The sequence below is a fragment of the Esox lucius genome, chromosome 5 (genome assembly GCF_011004845.1).
Source record: "Esox lucius isolate fEsoLuc1 chromosome 5, fEsoLuc1.pri, whole genome shotgun sequence".
Classification (NCBI taxonomy): Eukaryota; Metazoa; Chordata; class Actinopteri; order Esociformes; family Esocidae; genus Esox; species Esox lucius.
Genome location: NC_047573.1, coordinates 34,231,788 through 34,254,323, shown reverse-complemented (window position 1 = coordinate 34,254,323; position 22,536 = coordinate 34,231,788). Strand labels below are relative to the sequence as shown.

The 22,536-nt window shown below is 44.3% G+C and overlaps 1 protein-coding gene across 1 annotated transcript in view; it reads right to left on the bottom strand.

Annotated features, from left to right (window-relative positions):
- LOC105008339 (paired box protein Pax-6-like) overlaps positions 1-20,921 on the bottom strand; it is a 38,387-nt gene extending 17,466 nt beyond the window's left edge. Inside the window, exons 1-3 of the mRNA XM_010867621.3 lie at positions 20,671-20,921; positions 17,930-18,146; positions 17,302-17,508 (exon numbers count right to left, since the gene is read on the bottom strand). Coding sequence (XP_010865923.1) covers positions 17,302-17,508; positions 17,930-18,035 — 313 coding nt within the window. The 5' untranslated portion in view covers positions 18,036-18,146; positions 20,671-20,921. The remainder of the gene's footprint in view (positions 1-17,301; positions 17,509-17,929; positions 18,147-20,670) is intronic.
- Positions 20,922-22,536: the final 1,615 nt, after the last annotated feature.

Below are 22,536 nucleotides of genomic sequence, written 5' to 3'. Positions count from 1 at the left end.
ACGGTTGTCGGTTGGTAATCGTGAATCCCAGGCGTCCTATCCAGTTGACCATTCATTGCCCTTTTCCTCTGAATTACGTACAGCTAGAATATGTACTGCTAAGTTCATTTCTGTCCAGTCAACATCTTGACAGTTTTCTCTAACCTTGTGCTTACCTGCTCCAACTGTACCATGAATTCTTGAATGTGCACAACACATTTGGGCAGGGTTCTACACAGACTTTAGTTTTTCTTAAGTTTTACGTATTAATATTATACATTTATTTTACCAACCCCTTCCCAGATGTAAGTCTGACAATGCTGTTAGATCATCAGTCCAGACATTTTCTCATAGCAAAGTACATGACATATCCTATAATATACAAGAGCCCCATATGAAATGTATATACATTTACAAACAAACAAAAACATTTAAGTATTTTTTTGTTTTTATTGATCACACACCTCACACTCACAAGTTGGTCAACAAGCAAAGAAATTTAAATCAGAACTGTGTTGGACATCATAAACATTAGAAAGGATAAAGGAGCAAATCCCATCTAGTTAACTCCAATGAAATTGTAGGTCTTCAGTGGCAATAGCCATGATAAACAGTTATTTTTTCCACTTAACTCCAATCATTGAAATATATGTTACAGCTATCAACTGATCAAATTTTGAAATATTATCAAACTGTCCTTTTAACAAATAATTAATGTCTCCCGGCTGGCCTGGGAACGCCTCGGTGTCCCCCCGGAAGAGCTGGAGGAAGTGTCTGGGGAGAGGGAAGTCTGGGCATCCCTGCTTAGACTGCTGCCCCCGCGACCCGGCCCCGGATGAAGCGGAAGAAGATGATGATGATGATGTCCTTTTAACAAATAATTAAAATATAAGAACTGAAGCTAATATGAATGCTTTATTCATTGGGTTATTTTCTTCACAAATGGTGAAGAATTGTGAAGTCATGAAGAAAAGAAAAAACATTACTATAAATTGAAGCAAACAATAAATATTATCCAACTGACTATTATACATTAACACAAGCAAAGAAGGAAGCTTTACTCTTCCTTGTTGTCAGAAATGAGTCTGAGTGGTCTGCGATTCCATCTTCACCTTCCTCTGCCGTTGGACCCGTTGCTGGACCAGCTGTACCTGGACAAAAACAGGATAAAACAGTGTCAACCATTTGATTCAATTTGTAAATTTCTATCACTTTTACAATTTTGTCAAATGTCTTGTTGAGTCATGACTTGTGGAACTCATATAAAAAATCTTTACATTTGAGTACTTGTGAGGTGACTCGATGTTCCTCTATGTTAGACAAAAACATGAATCTGTCTTCTCAGAGTTTATCATTCCAAGTTAATGAGGTGTTTATCCCTCTTATACCAATGGACAAAAAACAACAACTAAAGCAGACATTTACTAGAATAGCAGCAGGAAGTAGGGGTGCTGGGAATACTGCTGCCGCCCTCTGTTGTGGCTTCAGACAGTGACTTCCCTGATGACATTAGACAATGACTTTTAGCTTTCATCGACTGTAACATTGCGTGTTCCTCCGTCTTATATCGGTCTCCCCCCTCTGCTGAGCTTTAAAACTAGAAATTGTGTGTTTTTGTTTATGTTTACAGGTTATTTGTAAATTTTGATCTCTCTCATGTTTTGGTTGCTCTTTGTTCTCTTTCTACAGACAAAACCAAGTCGTTTGTTGAAAATATTCCGTTGCCATGCTGGCTGAGATATACAGTGGAGAGAACAAATGCAAATTAATTACTTAAAAATCATACAATGGGATTTTCTGGATTTTTGTTTTAGATTCCATCACTCACAGTTGAAGAGTACCTATGCTAAAAATTACAGACCTCTACATGCTTTGTAAGTGGGGAAAACCTGCAAAATCGGCAGTGTATCAAACATTTGTTCTCCCCACTGTATATGGGACGCCTAATCATGACGTGAATGCCACAAAACCACTGAAATTGTGAATGTAACAATACACAAGACATAATTAGAGGTTTTATAAATCATGACTAGTTGTCCTTTATATCTGAAATGAATGTCCATCCAACTGTCCCGTATATCAGTAATTAATGTCCATTCTATAACTTACGAACGAGCGACATGGGGCCGCCCTCCCGTGGGCTCACCACCCACAGGAGGGACCATAAGGGGCCGGTGCAGAGAGGATCGGGCGGCAGTCGAAGGCGGGGGCCTAGACAACCCGATCCCCGGACACGGAAACTAGCTCTAGGGACGTGGAATGTCACCTCGCTGGCGGGGAAGGAGCCTGAGTTAGTGCGTGAGGTTGAGAGGTTCCGACTAGAGGTAGTCGGGATCACCTCTACGCACGGCTTGGGCTCTGGAACCACACTCCTTGAGAGAGGATGGACTCTATACCACTCTGGAGTTGCCCATGGTGAGAGGCGGCGGGCTGGTGTGGGTTTGCTTATAGCTCCCCAGCTCTGCCGCCATGTGTTGGAGTTTACCCCGGTGAACGAGAGGGTCGTTTCCCTGCGCCTACGGGTCGGGGATAGGTCTCTCACTGTTGTTTGTGCCTACGGGCCGAACGGCAGTGCAGAGTACCCGACCTTCTTGGAGTCTCTGGGAGGGGTGCTGGAAAGTGCTCCGACTGGGGACTCTATCGTTCTACTGGGGGACTTCAACGCCCACGTGGGCAACGACAGTGACACCTGGAGGGGCGTGATTGGGAGGAACGGCCCCCCTGATCTGAACCAGAGCGGTGTTCAGTTATTGGACTTCTGTGCTAGTCACAGTTTGTCCATAACGAACACCATGTTCAAGCATAAGGGTGTCCATCAGTGCACGTGGCACCAGGACACCCTAGGCCGCAGGTCGATGATCGACTTTGTTGTCATTTCATCTGACCTGCGGCCACATGTCTTGGACACTCGGGTGAAGAGAGGGGCGGAGCTGTCAACTGATCACCACCTGGTTGTGAGTTGGATCCAATGGCGGGGGAGGAAGCTGGACAGACTCGGCAGGCCCAAGCGTACTGTAAGGGTCTGCTGGGAACGTCTGGCCGAGTCTCCTGTCAGAGAGATCTTTAACTCCCACCTCCGGCAGAGCTTTGACTGGATCCCGAGGGAGGCTGGAGATATTGAGTCCGAGTGGACCATGTTCTCCACCGCCATTGTCGAAGCGGCCGCTCGGAGCTGTGGCCGTAAGGTCTCCGGTGCCTGTCGAGGCGGCAATCCCCGAACCCGGTGGTGGACACCGGAAGTAAGGGATGCTGTCAAGCTGAAGAAGGAGTCCTATCAGGCCTGGTTGGCTTGTGGGACTCCAGAGGCAGCTGACGGGTACCGACAGGCCAAGCGGACTGCAGCCCGGGTGGTTGTGGAGGCAAAAACTCGGGCCTGGGAGGAGTTCGGTGAGGCCATGGAGAAGGACTATCGGCTGGCCTCGAAGAGATTCTGGCAAACCATCCGGCGCCTCAGGAGAGGGAAACAGTGCCCTACCAACGCTGTTTACAGTAGAGGTGGGCAGCTGTTGACCTCAACTGGGGATGTCGTCGGGCGGTGGAAGGAGTACTTCGAGGATCTCCTCAATCCCGCCGTCACGTCTTCCATTGAGGAAGCAGAGGATGAAGGCTCAGAGGTGGACTCGTCCATCACCCGGGCTGAAGTCACCGAGGTGGTTAAGAAACTCCTCGGTGGCAAGGCACCGGGGGTGGATGAGATCCGCCCTGAGTACCTCAAGTCTCTGGATGTTGTGGGGCTGTCTTGGCTGACACGCCTGTGCAACATCGCGTGGCAGTCGGGGACAGTGCCTCTGGGATGGCAGACCGGGGTGGTGGTCCCTCTTTATAAGAAGGGGGACCGGAGGGTGTGTTCCAACTATAGGGGGATCACACTTCTCAGCCTCCCCGGGAAAGTCTATGCCAGGGTTCTGGAGAGGAGAATACGGCCGATAGTAGAACCTCGGATTCAGGAGGAACAGTGTGGTTTTCGTCCAGGCCGTGGAACACTGGACCAGCTCTATACCCTCTACAGGGTGATGGGGGGTTCATGGGAGTTTGCCCAACCAGTCCACATGTGTTTTGTGGATTTGGAGAAGGCATTCGACTGTGTCCCTCGCGGCATCCTGTGGAGAGTGCTTCGGGAATATGGGGTCCTGGGTCCTTTGCTAAGGGCTGTCAGGTCCCTGTACGACCGAAGCAGGAGCTTGGTCCGCATTGCCGGCAGTAAGTCAGACTTGTTCCCTGTGCATGTTGGACTCCGGCAGGGCTGCCCTTTGTCACCGGTTCTGTTCGTAATTTTTATGGACAGAATTTCTAGGCGCAGCCAGGGGCCGGAGGGTGTCAGGTTTGGGGACCACACGATTTCGTCTCTGCTCTTTGCGGATGATGTTGTCGTGTTGGCCCCTTCAAGCCAGGACCTTCAGCATGCACTTGGACGGTTTGCAGCCGAGTGTGAAGCGGTGGGGATGAAAATCAGTACCTCCAAATCCGAGGCCATGGTCCTCAGTCGGAAAAGGGTGGCTTGCCCACTTCAGGTTGGTGGAGAGTGCCTGCCTCAAGTGGAGGAGTTTAAGTATCTAGGGGTCCTGTTCACGAGTGAGGGAAGGATGGAACGGGAGATTGACAGACGGATCGGTGCAGCTTCTGCAGTAATGCGGTCGATGTATCGGTCTGTCGTGGTGAAGAAAGAGCTGAGCCGCAAGGCGAAGCTCTCGATTTACCGGTCAATCTACGTTCCTACTCTCACCTATGGTCATGAGCTTTGGGTCATGACCGAAAGGACAAGATCCCGGATACAGGCGGCCGAAATGAGCTTTCTCCGCAGGGTGGCTGGGCGATCCCTTAGAGATAGGGTGAGAAGCTCGGTCACCCGGGAGGAGCTCAGAGTAGAGCCGCTGCTCCTCCACATCGAGAGGGGTCAGCTGAGGTGGCTTGGGCATCTGTTTCGGATGCCTCCGGAACGCCTTCCTGGGAAGGTGTTCCGGTCCCGTCCCACCGGGAAGAGACCCCGGGGAAGACCTAGGACACGCTGGAGGGACTATGTCTCCCGGCTGGCCTGGGAACGCCTCGGTGTCCCCCCGGAAAAGCTGGAGGAAGTGTCTGGGGAGAGGGAAGTCTGGGCATCCCTGCTTAGACTGCTGCCCCCGCGACCCGGCCCCGGATAAGCGGAAGATGATGCTATGCTATGCTATGCTATGCTATGCTATGCTATGCTATAACTTACTATTCAACAGTGCTGTAGTATAAATAGTTTTTTACCAGTGTATTCAGTATTGTTACTGATCATTTAAATTAATCAGGCAGGACGTAAATATAATGACCACATAAAATGTGTAGTTACAAGTTTCAGTTTGCTGTGGGTTGGTGCATGTTTTAAGACTTGAGGTTCTCCACAGCCTTCTCTCCTAAACCTTCTTGGCACTGCATAACAGCCCCTGTAATGTACAAAAAAATCACATTACATACATCATGGTGTATTTCTCTCAGTATTGTGATTAACGTTTAGGAATTAAAGTCAGGAATCATGAAACACACAGCCATTAATGTCTAAACTGCTGGCAACAAAAGTGAGTAAGTCAAAATTGGGCCCAAAGTGTCAATATTTTGTGTGGCCACCATTATTTTCCAGCACTGCCTTAACCCTCCTGGGCATGGAGTTCACCAGAGCTTCACAGGTTGCCACTGGAGTCCTCTTCCACTCCTCCAAGATCACGGAGCTGGTGGATGTTAGAGACCTTGAGCTCCTCCACCTTCTGTTTGAGGATGCCCCACAGATGCTCAATAGGATTTAGGTCTCGAGACATACTTGACCAGTCCATCACCTTTTTACCCTCAGCTTCATTAGCAAGGCAGTGGTCATCTTGGAGGTCTGTTTGTGGTTTTTATCATGTCGGAATACTGCCCTGCGGCCCAGTCTCCGAAGGGTGAGGATCATGCTCTGCTTCAGTATGTCACAGTACATGTTGTTATTCATGGTTCCCTCAGTGAACTGTAGCACCCCAGTGCCGGCAGCACTCATGCAGCCCCAGACCATGACACTCCCACCACCATGTTTGACTGTAGGCAAGACACACTTGTCTTTGTACTCCTCACCTGGTTGCCACAACACACGCTTGACACCATCTGAACCAAATAAGTTAATATTGGTCTCATCAGACCACAGGACATGGTTCCAGTAATTTGTTTGTCTTCTTTCTTGTGCATCATCTTAAGAAGAGGCTTCCTTCTGGGACGACAGCCATGCAGACCAATTTGTTGCAGTGTGCGGCGTATGGTCTGAGCACTGACAGGCTGACCCCCCACCCCTTCAACCTCTGCAGCAATGCTGGCAGCACTCATACGTCTATTTCCCAAAGACAACCTCTGGATATGACGCTGAGCATGTGCACTCAACTTCTTTAGTCAACCATGGCAAGGCCTGTTCTGAGTGGAACCTGTCCTGTTAAACCGCTGTATGGTCTTGGCCATCATGCTGCAGCTCAGTTTCAGGGTCTTGGCAATTTTCTTATAGCCTAGGCCATATTTATGTAGAGCAACACTTATTTTTTTCAGATCTTCAGAAAGTTTTTTGCCATGAAGTGCCATGTTGAACTTCCCATGACCAGTATGAGGGAGTGTGAGAGCGATAACAGCTACTGTTACAAGCCTGCTCCCCATTCACACCTGAGACCTTGTAACACCAACGAGTCACATGACACCAGGGAAGGAAAATGGCAAAATGGGCCCAATTTAGATATTTTCACTTAGGGGTGTACTCACTTTTGTTGCCAGCGGTTTAGACATTAATGGCTGTGTGTTGAGTTACTTTGAGGGGACAGCAAATTTACATTGTTATACAAGCTGTACACTCACTACTTTACATTGTAACAAAGTGTAATTTCTTCAGTGTAGTCACAGGAAAAGATATAATCTAATATTTGCATAAATGTGAGAGGTGTACTCACTTTTGTGATATACTGTATATTTGAAATTAGATTGTTTTGGTCCTCGTACAAAACTGGACCAGAGCGTCTGAGTAATCATGCTAGTGCTCTAGTATGGGTGACTCGCAACAAAAGATAATCAAACAAATGTGGATAAAATACAAAGCTAAAAATAGATTTCAGCATCTGGTCAGGGGGGTGCTGATGACACAACAGGAGTTGTAGCAGCACTTCCAGCACTCTTGCTTTCCATGGCTATTGGGGCCTCGTCCCTTGTTGTCTCAGTAAAGAAGAAATAATGGGAATTAACTAAATGGTTTCCTCAGTTTATAAATCATGCAACCTGCAAAAGGTTGCATTAACCTACGCATTAAAATGTATAATGTATATGCTTAATTACACTGAATAATCAGTGTGAATTCTACTGAGATGCCCAAAATCTATTATAGAATGCTTGTGTATAACAATGTTATTATTCATAATAAATAATTCTCACCAAAGGTGCTAGATACATTTTGGGAGTTTATAGGATTTCAGTCACAAACAGCAGAGCGCAACACAAGCATTGTAATAATTGCTGTTGGCAATGGCAGTGAAGTGCTGCTTGAATTAATGATATATTACTTGTCTCAGTCTACATATCTTCCTTGAGATTGACCAAAATATTAAAGAGACATTGTCTTTATGATGACAAAAGCTAAAGTTGCTCTGCATTACTTACTTGATATTAAAGAACACACAAGCCAGTTATATAAATGTAAAGCTACAATCAATAAATGTTGCTTACCCTAAAGCTTCCGAATAAAAACACTAACAATCATATTGCAAACATCCGTCTTAAGCTTTACTAGTAACATTTATGTTGATCATCCGTGTTTAAAGTCACTTTAGATACTTGCCCTGTGGTGCTTCTTACAGTCAGGGAAAGCTGCAATGATAAATGAGAATGCATATTAAGGACTTTAACATTTGTTAAAATATGACTACAACATTGTGTCCTTCCACGCATCTGCTTAGCAGATTTTTCCATGTAAAAATGATCTTGTGCTGGAAATTTATATTTTAATGTTCCACTATGAAGCTTAGTGCACATTACAGCAATAACGTACACGTCAGAAATACTTTAAAAACATGGATGATTACCACGTGCGTCACACCTTAAATATACTAATACTCGACTTGGGTACAGTATATATTTCTGTCCCAGTGAGTGAAACACTGAGCCCAGCCTGCCTGGGGAGAAAGCTATCAACGAATCTACTGTACTGTAGCTTGCTAACTTTTGTGCTAACGTTAATTGGCTTGCTAGATAGTTAATGTAATTCGATGGGAACTACCAAAGTGGTTTTAGCTATATGTCAGATAGTTATCCATCTGCTTTGTAAAGAACTTAAATAAGCTTACCTGAGATTCCTTGTCCAGAAATGATGACGGTGCTCCAGAAATGATGTCGGCTTAACGAACTAAGCTGATGTTTGTTAACGTAGTCATACAGTACCGTTTGCTAGCTGCAGTAGTTCGTTAGCAAGGTATGTTAAAATAAAACGTGTACTACCTGCAGTAGTTAGCTAGGTATACTATGATGTAAGCAACACAACTAAATTAGAAAATGAATAAATTATAAAATTGCTAGATTAGAAAAGACGAAAGTATGATTAACGTCAATGATTACAACATTTCTAAATAGCAATATCTTCTACTGTAGGCTAACCACAGTAGCAGAAGAGTGCTGGTGAAAACTTGCAGACATGACTAAATCAGAACATAAATCAGAATTGTCTTAAACTGGAGTGAAATTAAAGGCCTATCGGTCGTGTCTGCTGAGGTACTGTAAACTTCTGACAACTATTTAGGAGTACAAACTATAATGCACAAGAAATGGCGGGATGTTCGATCTGTGGCACATCTGTGTGTGCACAATTTACAATTTGTGCACACATTCCATCTGATGTGTGTGATTATATGGCATTACTTTGAATTGAGCTGAAATGCGGGGATTGGGGAATTCTTGTTTCTCTAAAGATCTTTAGGTGAACTTTGAAAGATTTGGAATATGTGTTTCCAATGTGGTGGCAAGTAATGACATTGTACGTTGTGACAGGAGTTAACATTTCCAGGTTGTAGTTACATAAGATTGTTACCAAAATGGTATGAAAGTTGTTTTATTTATTTATTTTGAATTTGCATAAGCATAACAACAAAGATGACAAAATCAGGCAATAGAACAAGAGTTGGATACCACGTCACAAAATAAAAACATATAGGTTTCCATTGGTGTGGTGTTTTTGATTTAGTGCATGCGTTTGTGAAGGACGAATTTCTGGGTCAATGACAAAGTTGTATGTCATAGAGCTCCACCCCCTAGAGGGGCTTTAGCTCCTAGTGGTTTATCCTTGCAGCGTTAGGCCTGTACTTAAAACTCATTATGCAAGATGCGACAGCCAATCAGGGCATGCCTGCCTCTATATATGACCTGTGAGCCCAGAGAATGCCCTCCCTTTTTTATTCAGCAAGCTCTTGCTGAGTTACTTGTGATTAGTCTCCTCAGCCTGAGAATTTTTGTCGTCTGCATTCTTCAGCCCAACGTCTCCACCATGAAGCTGCTGCCTGCCGTTGCGCTGACTTGGTGCCAGAACAGGACTTGCACAGGTCATTTGTTTTCCTGCCTGGGACCGGCCCACGCCTGCAAGGTTATTTTCTGACCTCCCGGCTTGCTCCTCCTGTGCCCCTTTGTCCCTTTCTACACGTGTAGAGGAGGAAATCAACATCTACGCCGTGCTGGACTCCAGTGGATACGATGACTCCAATAAAATGTCTGAGGACGTACGGAGGATGGTCCTGCGCAGAGCCCGACTCCTCTGACACAGAAGGACCTGCTCCCTCCCCAAGTGGGGTGTGGCGTTTCTCCTGCACCTCCCTCTCTCCTGGGAGACTTAGAAGACGACCTCTCCTCTGCCGCTTCCCTCCGCCCGCCCCCTCTCCGCGTGGAGTTTGCGGGCATGATTGAGAGGGCTGCCTTACAGACCTGGCTGCCACTGCCTCCTCTGCCGACGCCAAAGGAACCTTAGCTACACGGTGCACTCCGTCATCACCTGATTTAAGAGGACCGACGAGGGATGGATGGAACTGTCTCGTCACTTCCCCCTGGCTGGCCGTGCTGCTCATTCGGCCTCATGACCCTCTTCTCAATGCCCGGGTTCTTCTGCTAAACGACGTCAGCCTCACCAAGCCTCTGCTGCTGCCTCTTCTGCTGCCCCGGCTTCTCCTCCTCCGGCTGCAGTGGCTCCTGCTCCCGTGCGACCCAGCCAACCCTCCCCCAGACTGGATACTCCATGGCCACTTAAGAAGCCCAGGCCGTCCTGACTAGGCGTGGAGTTGGCTGTGAACGCTGACGTCACCCTCACATCCTCCATGTCTCCCTCCCGCCGCAAGGTATGGGTGGAGTCTGACGGCGTCGCAGATTCAGCCCTGCAAAATGTTTCTTTCAATAAAAAAATTAAACGGTGCTTTGGTGAAAGTTGTGCTTTTGTTCAGGTCTGAGTCTGTTAAACCACTTGTACCTTTTGCATGCCCTAATTTGCCTCCTTTGGTGGCTATTAGAGACTCTCTGTCTCTATGTCTGCCCCGTTGGATATGAGCAGTGGCGCAAGTGAGCGGCTTCTCCCACATTTTCACCCTGCAGCCTGAAGGTTTTCTAATGTTTTTGCTTGTGCATGCTCTATTCCCTTCCCTTTTTAGTGTAATGGTAAGGGCTATGTTAGCAATGTTCAGGGTAATGAGTTTTCTCAGGTATAACTACTCTATCCTCTCTACCCGCCATCTCCCATAGACTTAAGCGCCAGCTAGCAGGTTCCAGACATCCCAAACTGCAAAAAGTCATTTCAGGGAAGCCCCCCCCACCCCCCAAAAAAAGGAGGACAATAATATGACTTATACAATCATTTAACCCACCATGGGCAATGCTGAAGTCGCTGTTGCAAACTGTAAAGCGTGCAAGACTGTCATTATTTTTTACTCTTATAAGACAGGGGTACATTTTCGTGTAGTCTTGCGTAAAATGTGTCTTGTATTTGTGTTTTTTGGGGCCCTCTGCCATGGCGCTCTTGTTTCTATACTGAACTGACTGAGTATTCAGTTCGGGACTCGAGAAGAGATAAAAGCCCGCCCACACTGACAATTGATTGGTTGACTTTCCGAAACAGGCCAATCAGGATACTCTCTGTATTACATGCGCTTCATGAGGCACACACGCAGACTAGCACACACACACGCAAGGTCTCTCGCTCCCTCTCTCCCGTGCGCGCTCTACACGGTTTGAAGCACAGTCTCTGTCTCGCATGCGCGCCCTTGATCACTCGTTCTATATTCCGGGATATTTTAACTTATTTGCGGGCATCAGGGAGCCGCTATCAATATGCGGGAGACTCCCGGAACTTCAGGGAGACTTGGGATGTCTGAGGTTCAGATACGTCTCTCACTCCACTGCCAGCCGGTCTCGAGTGTACTTGCTCTAGAGTGCAGCCTGGCGTTGCCATAGCCCTGTTCATTGGCCTTCGGCGAAACGTCCGCGTATGCAAATGCCAGGCTCCTCTCTTTCCCGCCATTCACGGGCTACCGAGATTTCACACATTATAAACATAACAGTTGTGGCTTCTCAATCTGCTCGCTATGACAGGCTCAAAAACCAGGTAACGTCTGCGGCTCTTGCCTCCGTATAGCTACCTGTTTTCCACTCGCTGTTTTTCGGTTTGCCTGTCAGGGTAATGTATACGAGTATACGAGGATCCCATTCGGCTCCGCGCATCTTCTCCAAATGCTTGGAGATGGAGCTAGAGCACCTACGCAGGGAGGGCATCAGGATTTTAACTCCTGATTCTAGCCTTGTCCTTGGTGCTAGCCAGGATGTACACCTTCCGAGTGGTGCCCCTTCTCACGCAATTGGGCCTCGCTGTGAATTGGAAAAAGAGTGTTCCAAGACCAGCCCAGCAGGTTTCTTACTTGGGTCTGGTCATTGACATGTGCATAATGAGAGCACGCATTTCAGGCTTTCTATCTGCTCTCTGCCCTCAACCTGTGCCGTCCACCCTGCAGGCGTTCGGTTCAGGGTGTCATGTCCCTGTTGGGCATGTTGGCGGTTGCACACGCAGTGGTCCCTCTGGGCCTACTGCACATGTTCAGCCTGCAAACCTGGTTCGCTTGCCAACTGGTTGACCCTGTGCGCCATCACACCTGCGAGAGTACCTGGAATATTGGAGAGACCCCGTGGGGCTCTCTCAGGGTGCACCCCAGGGCAGGGTGTCATAGTGTGTTCAGGTTTTCACAGACGCCTCTCTCCACAGATGGGGCAGTGTGTGTCAGGATCAGGTTCTGTCGTTCTGGAGGGTCTCCGTGCACACTCCACGCGTGGTGTTGCAGCCTCCTCTGCCCTTTTCCACAGGATTGGAGTAGATGACATCTGCACTGCGTCGTCGTGGTTGTCGCCTTCAGCGTTTGTCCATTTTGATTTACTGGACGTTTCTCCTGCACCTTTTGTTCACTCAGTTCTCAGCAGCTGCCTGAGACCTCTGAACTGTTCTATGGAATCTCGTGCTTTGCCTTGATTCTATCTCTGCTTTGATGTGACAGAATTCTGTAGCCTACTTGGCTCATGGGTATGATCGCTGCCTGCCAACCCTTGGTCTGGGGCTCCATGCAAGATCTCACCTCTTGGGGCATCAATGATATGAGGAAGGTGAGGGATCAGCCCAGAACTACACGGCAGGACCTGGTCAATGACCTAAAGAGAGCTGGGACCACAGTCTCAAAGAAAACCAGTAGTAACACACTACACCGTCATGGATTAAAATCATGCAGCACACGCAAGGTCCCCCTGCTCAAGCCAGCGCATGTCCAGGCCCGTCTGAAGTTTGCCTGTCTGAAGAAGGATGAGTACAACCCCAAGAACACCATCCCAACCGTGAAGCATGGAGGTGGAAACATCATTCTTTGGGGATACTTTTCTGCAAAGGGGACAGGACCACTGCACCATATTGTGGGGAGAATGGATGGGGCCATGTATCACGAGATCTTGACCAACAACCTCCTTCCCCCAGTAAGAGCATTGAAGATGGGTCTTCCAGCATGACAACGACCCGAAACACACAGCCAGGGCAACAAAGGAGTGGCTCTGTAAGAAGCATCTCAAGGTCCTGGATTGGCCTAACCAGTCTCCAGACCTGAACCCAACACAAAATCTTTGGAGGGAGCTGAAAGTCCGTATTGCCCAGTAACAGCCCCAAAACCTGAAGGATCTGGAGAAGGTCTGTATGGAGGAATAGGACAAAATCCCTGCTGCAGTGTGTGCAAACCTGGTCAAGAACTACAGGAAATGTATGATATCTGTAATTGCAAACAAAGGTTTAGTGTACCAAGTACTGCTTTTCTGAAGTATCATATACTTGATGTATACTTATGTCATGCAATACATTTTTTATTAATTACTTAAAAATCATACGATGTGATTTTCTGGATTCTGTCACTCACAGTTGAAGAGTACCTATGATAAAAATGACAGACTTCTATATGCTTTGTAAGTGGGAAAACCTGCAAAATCGGCAGTGTATCAAATACTTGTTCTCCCCACTGTAACCGTCACAATTTGGCCTTTGTCAAAGTCGCACAGATCCTTACGCTTGCCCCTTTTTCCTGCTTCTAACACATCCACTGTGAGGACAGAATGTTCAATTGCTGCCTAATATATCCCACCCAATGACAAGTGCCATGATAACGAGATAATCAGTGTCATTCACTTCACCTGTCAGTGATCATAATGTTATGGCTGATCGGTGTATAGACCACGAGTACCTACCACACAGACACCTGCCTTGAGTCCTCCACTAGGATACTACATTACACAATTCAGTTGGATAATTCCAAAATTATGGCATTTCCACCCTGTTTGACCTACACTGCTCCATCTTTTTGTACATCCCTCATAACTCATGCGGAACAAAAAAGCTTAAAGAACCCATAAAGTATGCCATGATGGATCTTTCTCAACAGTGACAATTTGCCAAAACCTACTAAATATTTAAACTCTTACAAAGTAAGTCAGATTAACCTGCCCTTTGGCATACAGGTCTCTCACACATGCCTCCCTAGATTGATGTTGGGAAAAGGAGATATCTTGCACGATGATGAAGAAAATGGCTGATTACTGTACAATATACACTCACCTAAAGGATTATTAGGAACACCTGTTCAATATCTCATTAATGCAATTATCAGCAATTTTGAGCGTGGCATGGTTGTTGGTGCCAGACGGGCCGGTCTGAGTATTTCACAATCTGCTCAGTTACTGGGATTTTCACGCACAACCATTTCTAGGGTTTACAAAGAATGGTGTGAAAAGGAAAAAACATCCAGTATGCGGCAGTCCTGTGGGCGAAAATGCCTTGTTGATGCTAGAGGTCAGAGGAGAATGGGCCGACTGATTCAAGCTGATAGAAGAGCAACTTTGACTGAAATAACCACTTGTTACAACCAAGGTATGCAGCAAAGCATTTGTGAAGCCACAACACGCACAACCTTGAGGCGGATGGGCTACAATAGCAGAAGACCCCATCGGGTACCACTCATCTCCACTACAAATAGGAAAAAGAGGCTACAATTTGCACGAGCTCACCAAAATTGGACAGTTGAAGACTGGAAGAATGTTGCCTGGTCTGATGAGTCTCGATTTCTGTTGAGACATTCAGATGGTAGAGTCAGAATTTGGCGTAAACAGAATGAGAACATGGATCCATCATGCCTTGTTACCACTGTGCAGCCTGCTGGTGGTGGTGTAATGGTGTGGGGGATGTTTTCTTGGCACACTTTAGGCCCCTTAGTGCCAATTGGGCATCGTTTAAATGCCACGGCCTACCTGAGCATTGTTTCTGACCATGTCCATCCCCTTATGACCACCATGTACCCGTCCTCTGATGGCTACTTCCAGCAGGATAATGCACCATGTCACAAAGCTCGAATCATTTCAAATTGGTTTCTTGAACATGACAATGAGTTCACTGTACTGAAATGGCCCCCACAGTCACCAGATCTCAACCCAATAGAGCATCTTTGGGATGTGGTGGAACGGGAGCTTCGTGCGCTGGATGTGCATCCCACAAATCTCCATCAACTGCAAGATGCTATCCTATCAATATGGGCCAACATTTCTAAAGAATGCTTTCAGCACCTTGTTGAATCAATGCCACGTAGAATGAAGGCGAAAGGGGGTCAAACACAGTATTAGTATGGTGTTCCTAATAATCCTTTAGGTGAGTGTACACTTCATATTCCCTATGGAGTAGTAAGCAATAAGAGATCAATTACAAGATGGCGGAGCATTGACATCAGTAAACAAGAAACCAGGCAAACCTAGTACAGCCGGACCGCAATAGAAAGCATTGCACTCTTGTGATTTAAACCTGGGTCACCCAAGTGAAAGGATGTGTTGCTAAATACTACACCTCAGAGCTCTATGTTCAACAGGTGTCAGTATAGCCTCTTGTGTCTATGAACAATTCCTCTTTTGCCACTGGCCTTTTAAACAGCTAATTGGCCATTTTTGAATGATATTGATACAGTCAAACTGACTAACGTTTCTTACTAAGTTTACCTCCACCACACATAGCGTCTATTAACTGTTAGCTTTTGCCACTGCCTGTTTGAACAGCTTATTAGCCAGTAATAGGCTTTACCAGTACAAACTAACTTACTGGAATAGTCATAGGAATTGCTAGCGAGTCTGCCAAAGCCATTTCATTTCATGACAATAACTATCAAGAAAGGTGACGATAACTAACTTTTTCATCAAGTGAAAGGACGAGAGAATCGTGGAAATAAAATAAATAAATGTTGTTGTTCACAATAGATTCGAACTTGAGCCTTCCACATGAGAGGCACTGTCTTTAACCATAACGCCACGGCATTACGCATTTCATCAGTCGCTAAACACTATTGAGCATTGTGTTAAACTGACTAACGTTTCTTATTATGTTTACCTCAACCATAAATAGCATCTATGAACTGTTATCTTTTGCCACTGGCCGTTTGAACAGCTTATTCGCCAGTAATAGGCTTACTGGTATCTACTATCTTCTTAGGAATAATCATAAGAATTGAGCAATTTCTAGCAGGACTGAAGATGAACTTTTCCATGCCAGAAACAGTTGCAATATAACCATATACAGTTTTAGTTAAGGCTCACTGTAACGTAACTACTGTAGCCTATGTTGTAGCCAGCAAATATGTTTGTCTATCCTGACCCAAAATGCATGCATGGATGAGTACTTTGAAAATCCACCAGAAACAGTCGCACTAAAACCGTAAACTGTTTCATTTGAGGCTTACTATAATGTAGTTACTGGAGGTTTTAGCCAGCAAAGTTTTCATCAAAACGGAATAATTCATAATGCGTACTTTGCCTCACCTGCGAGGAGATACGAACTCAGGACCTATAGTTCGCTGGTCTGCTTCTCTAACCACTACGCTATTTAACTAGGGTCAGTCAGACCGTCAGTCAGTCGAAGACATTCGCACTTCTTAGCCGGCGCCGCTTACGCGGTCTGGCAAAAACTGAGTTAATGTAAGTACATTGGACAACAGAAGGTAGATGATGCAATGAAGTAACCAACTTCTATGCTGTCTGAATCTCTTTGTCACACACATATGCACACTCTTAGAAACATATTTAAAAAAAATATACTTGCAGTGACCTACCAGTGTTTTCCATTGCCAATAGTTTTCTCAATGGCCTTAGAGTGTAGAATGTTGGGTCAGAAGTCTGTATGACCATACACATACAGTCATGAAGGTCCCTTGCCACACTATTTCCCTATCATGCTAACACTCCATGGCCATATCTTTGTCTATGGCATTAGACAGTGGACAGCTGAGTCAGAGGTCTTTTTGGCCATACACACATAGACATGAGTATCCATTACCCGACTATTTTCTCTATTGCTATATATTTTATTTCATTTATAATACTCCATACTTAATATCAAAGTGTGTGACCATGTCTGACCTTTCCAGCTTCCAAATTGACCTATTTCACTATCGTTGCCATATAGGCGTACCCCATCCCATTGTTGTTTGCAACTAGATTTAAGCTTGGAATTACAGAATGTACTGTTTTGTATTGCTTAATAGATGGGACAACCATACAACCTAATAATAGTAAGTAGCTATATTTTATGGAATGGAATATTTTATATTAAGCCCTGGGTTCATGCAGCCCTGTGTTTATCTTTTTGTCTCAGCATGATGCCTGTGCTAAGAAAAAGGTCAAATAAAATAAGAAATTGTGAATGACTCTGGGACATTCTGGCTCCAGCAAAGCATTGTGTGATTGCATGAAGCTCAAGCATGGTAAACTCTTATTGACTGGAACCTGTCTGACCTTTTTCCAGCGCCTCAATCTGATCCTGTGTGAAGCTAGTCCTGTTCCTCTGTAGCTTCCTCTTCAGCTGCAGCCTCAGTTGAGACTCCTCGCCCTCATCCCTCTCCCCCGGCCCTGCTCCTACTCCTCCCCCTCTTCTTCCTCCTCCACCATCACCACCATCTCCTCCCAGGCCTCTGTTGGTGTCCAACAGACATCCCTCAGGCACTGACGTTGAGAGGGTACAACATAAATATGTAAAACAAATTACATTGACAGAAATACTTTTATTCAAGTTTGGGTTAATTCCACTTCAATTCAAGCATTCAAGGTAATTGAATAAAATTCAAAGTTTGAAAATGAGAATGTGAATTCTCTCTACTACCTACTGTAACTGAATTAAAATGTAATTAAACTAAACCTGCTGGTATTATTTAACAACATTAAACAGCAGTCAGATACTAATTCCAATGGGCATGAAAATGAGACCACATTCCAAAGGGCTGTGCAATAGGTTGAAGTATGACTTCCTTAATGTGATTGATGTACTGTTGGTATGCTGCTGGACTGTCGGTATGATGCAACTAGGATTCAAACACCTGGCTGCAATGACAGAACTGTACTTTGAGTACTTTGAGTTTCAACTCACCTGTGCTATGTTGTGCTTGTACTGCAGTTGGATCATGGTACCAGTTGTTAGGCCCGGTCCAGTTTGAGCCACTTTGCAGGTTCAGCATGGTTAACTTCTCATACATTATATGTTCTCCCTCTTAGCTAGAAAAAGGAACCGTGACTTCCAGGCCTCTCTCACGTCCCCTTTGACCCTTTGCCCCACTCCTCCCCACGTAGATTAATGACCTGAAAAGCTGGGGGCAGAGAAACAAGAAAGAAGGAGGTTTTGCCTGGTTCCCACTGTGGCAATATAGCCAGATGATAGACAGATATGGAGTTAGTTACATGTGGACTGTCATAACGTGTGTGTTGCACATTCATATGCTAGTATTCCACAGGGAACTACAGTGCATTAGAACGTGCTCTGAGAGGAATGACAATTTATTATGCTTTTTGCTTTTAGGTCCATCATCATAACTAAACACATATAAATGTGATGTATCCACTACTACAACCCTGTTTCCAAAAAAGTTGGGATGCTGGATAAAATGCAAATAAAAACAGAATGCAATGATGTTCAAATCATTTATCCCTATATTTAATTGAAAATAGTACAAAGACAGCATATCAAATGTCGAAACTGAGGAATGTGATTATTTTTGAAAATACAAGCCCATTTTGAATTTGATGTCAACAACACTTTTCAAAAAGGTTGGGACAGGGGCCAGCTTACCACTGTGTTGCATCACCTCTTCTTTTGACAATACTCTGTAAGCATTTGGGAACTGAGGAGACCAATTTCTGTAGTTCTGAAAGTGAAATGCATTCCCATTCTTGCTTGATATAGGATTTCAGCTGCTCAACAGTTGCCATATTTTCCATTTCATAATGTGCAAAATGTTTTCAATGGGTGACAGGTCTGGACTGCAGGGAGGCCAGTTTAGCATTCAGACTCTCCTGTAGTACGTGCAGACCAAAGCCATTCTGTTGTAGTACGTGCAGAATGTGGTTTGGCATTGTCTTCCCGCAGAGGTGTCGCTAGGATCACAATACATTTGGGGCTTAGCACAGAAAGAACAGGGTTTTAAATGTAAATGCGGAAAATTTCGATGAACATGCTAGCAGCCTACACGTCTACATTGTCATAATGCACGATCGGAATTATAGATGAATAGATCAGAGGCCAATTTTATTTATTTTTTGATCAATTTGAGATCCAGGCCTAACAACGCCACTGTCTTGCTGAAATAAGCAAGGCTTTCCCAGTCTAGATGGTGGCATATGTTGCTCCAAAACCTGTATATATTGTTCAGCATTAATGGTGCCTTCACAGATGTGCAAGTCATCCATGCCATGTGCACAAATGCACCCCCATACCATCACGGATGCTGGTGGTTTTACTCTGTGGCGATAAGAAGCTGGACAATCCCTCTCCTCTCTAGTCCAGAGGATGCGGTGGCCAAAAATAATTGCTAATTTAGATTTTTCAGGCCACAGGACAGTTTTCCACTTCCCCTCAGTCCATCTTTAATGTACTTGGACCCAGAGAAGGTGGTGGCGGTTCTAGATCTTGTTTATGTATGGTTTCTTTGCATGGCAGAATTTTAACTTGCATTTGTGGATGCAGCGACCTACTGTCTTCACAGGCAATGGCTTTAGAAGTATTCCTGAGCCCATGCAATGATTTCCACTACAGAATCATGTTTGTTTTAAGGAAGTGCTGCCTGAGGGCCCGAAGATCACGACCATCCAATATTGGTTTTTGGCCTTGTCCATTGCATAATGACATTTCTCTAGATTTTAATGAGATTCAGATTCTCTGAATCTTTTAATGATATTATGTACCCTATATGATGAGATCCCCAAACTCTTTGCAATGTTACATTGAGAAATTCTTAAATTGTTGCACTATTTGCCTGTACAGTCTCTCAGAGTGGTGAACCTCTACCCATCCTCACCTCTGACAGACCCATCCTCTCCAGAATTATCTTATAATACCCAATCATGTTACTGACCCGTTGCCAATTTACCCAGTTAGTTGTGTGATATTCCACCAGGTTTAGCTTTTTAGCATTATACAACTTTTCCAATGTTTTGTTGCCTCTGTCCCAACCTCTTTGAAACATTTCTCTGGAATCAAATTCAAAGTGGGCAACAAACAATAAAATTGTATATATTGCCTTTGTAATATTATCTATTGAATACAGGGTTTAAATGATTTGTACATCATTGCATTCTGTTTTTATTTACATGTTATGCTGCGCCCCAACTTTTTTGGAAATGGTAAGCCTAGTCGTTTCAGGGGTTAAAATCATTTAAGCATAAACACAGGCATTTCTTATTTTGTTTTACATCCATACTGTAGAACGATTCCTCTTTTGTACCTTGTAATCCTGCATTTTACACACTTGCCCAGGTGAAGTATGCAGGTAACAATGAGAGTGGCAAGGTATTAGGGGTTCAGAGTAAACTTGTGGTTAGAGCATCTGTCCAGTAACTAAAAGGTTGCTCGATTTAATCACTGTATTGGCAAGGCAATAAACTGTCCGTTTGTCCTTAATTTTAATTCCCCCTACCAAAAACCCTACCAAGCCAGAGTCAAAGTTCACCATCACTTTGGCTACCAAAAGATTACTGAAAGTACTCTAACCAAAACTCTTACATGTTTTGTCTGTCACTGTCTCAGTTGTCTCTTTCCTTACCTTCCTTGTAATATCCACAAAAATCTCTGGTCATTTGAATTCTAAGTCACAAATGTATCAAAAGCAGTAAACTCACCCAAGGATGTGGTGAAAGATGTGATCTGAGAAGAAAAAACAGTCATTACTCCTGTTTGGACTCTTTTATTCCCTTGTTCATCCCTATCCCTTGTTCTCTGGTTTCGTTGACACTACTGTGGGAGTAAAAGAGAGGGAGAGTGAGTGCTCCAGAGAGAAATGTGTCTGAGGGCACTCTTGTCCTCAAAGCGATGGATAGAGGGTGGTTAAAAAGAAAAAGGGAGTGAGAGAGAAAGAGTGGAAGAGAGAGGGCGAGGGACGACAAGGGGGGGTAGGGAGGGGTGACAAAGCAAGTCAACATCACTGTCAAGATTGAACTTAATGCCGGGGAAAGGAGGAGGGGAACTGAGAGGAGGGCAAAAAGCAAACATAATGGAGACATAGTAGAAGATAAATTGAAGGAATGTATTTCTATAGAACATCTCTTAATACTTAGATCCAAAAATAAGTTGGATTTGGACAATTCAGTTTTTTCACCAAAAAAGGCATACGCAGCATTCTAACTACTTTTACTGCAAGCTATTATCTCTTAATATATCTTTCTTAAACTTAATTTTAGTATATTGTTAGATCTCACATAATATTGACACATAAACAAAAGGACTGATAATGTTTTTATCTGTGTATAAGATTAAATAACCACATAATTTTCTATTTCATTTTCTATTGTCAATTTTTCCTCCAGTCTATAGGAGCTGTAAAATACTTTTTAGCCTAGTATTCTTTTCTCCGTGGGCTATATTATCATACTGTTACAATGTGTACATCCAGTACTCAAATTGTAATACACGATAAACATTTGAAATAACACATTTTAAGTTGGAAGGACTTTAAAAGAAAAAATGATGTAGCTAATTTGTAAATGTTGATTTTCTTAACAAACTTTGCTTGGAGTAGTCTGAATTGAAAAAGCTTGTTGAATAAATATCACAAATTCAAACAATACATCTTGGGTCAGCTTTATGCCCAAAAGTTGAGCAAACTCACTATTCTACGGCAGTAGGTTGCCTTTTTAATTATACAAAAGGACTGAAAGTTTAGACAATAAATTGGCATTGACGTTGATTCAAAGAATTTCGAGTTTGCGCAACATTTGATTAGCAGAAGTCTAGCAATATCTCACTATTATATTACTGGTTGGCTTACAATTGTGTAGGTAGGATTAACATCTGTATGTTGTCATTTTTTATGCGAATATTGCCAAGACAATGCATTGCTGGTGGAAGATGTTTCACTTTAAATCCGTGATATGAAACAGGTGGAATAAATCCTGAGTCCATGAATACAATTATACAATTACAAAAAGGAAATTAAAAAACAGGAGTAAGATCTAAAAATGTACTTGACGTCTTTACTGCTCTTTAACTGTGAAATGATTTATGCTGGGGTATTGCATCCACTGATAACTGTGGTACTGTGCTACCAATGTTCTATAATGACTTGTTGGATGATTCAACCAGTGATGGAGCACTGTGTCTAGTGTCTGGTTTCCTAAACCATGTTAAAGTAGTGTTGCATGTGGTTATAGAAACTCCCTCAATGTATACCAAAACATATAATTAATGACGCAGGTATGACATAAGCAAAAGAACGAGAGGATGCAAGGTATAAATATATCTCTTTGTAGCAGAACGAGAGACAGTGGGAGAGAACGTGGAAGCATGTGACTTTAAAAGGGTTGTTGGGGCTTGGGGACGGGGAGGGTGCCAGCTTCTTTTATTTCCGGTTGATAAGACTTTGCACTCCCTTTCTCTCTGTCGCTCTCTCTCTCTCTCTCATGCTTGCCAATCATTTCTCAATGCCTCTCCCTCCTTCACTCAGTTTTGTGATTTCTACCAGTCTGGCCTAAGAGAACAAGAACATGTGA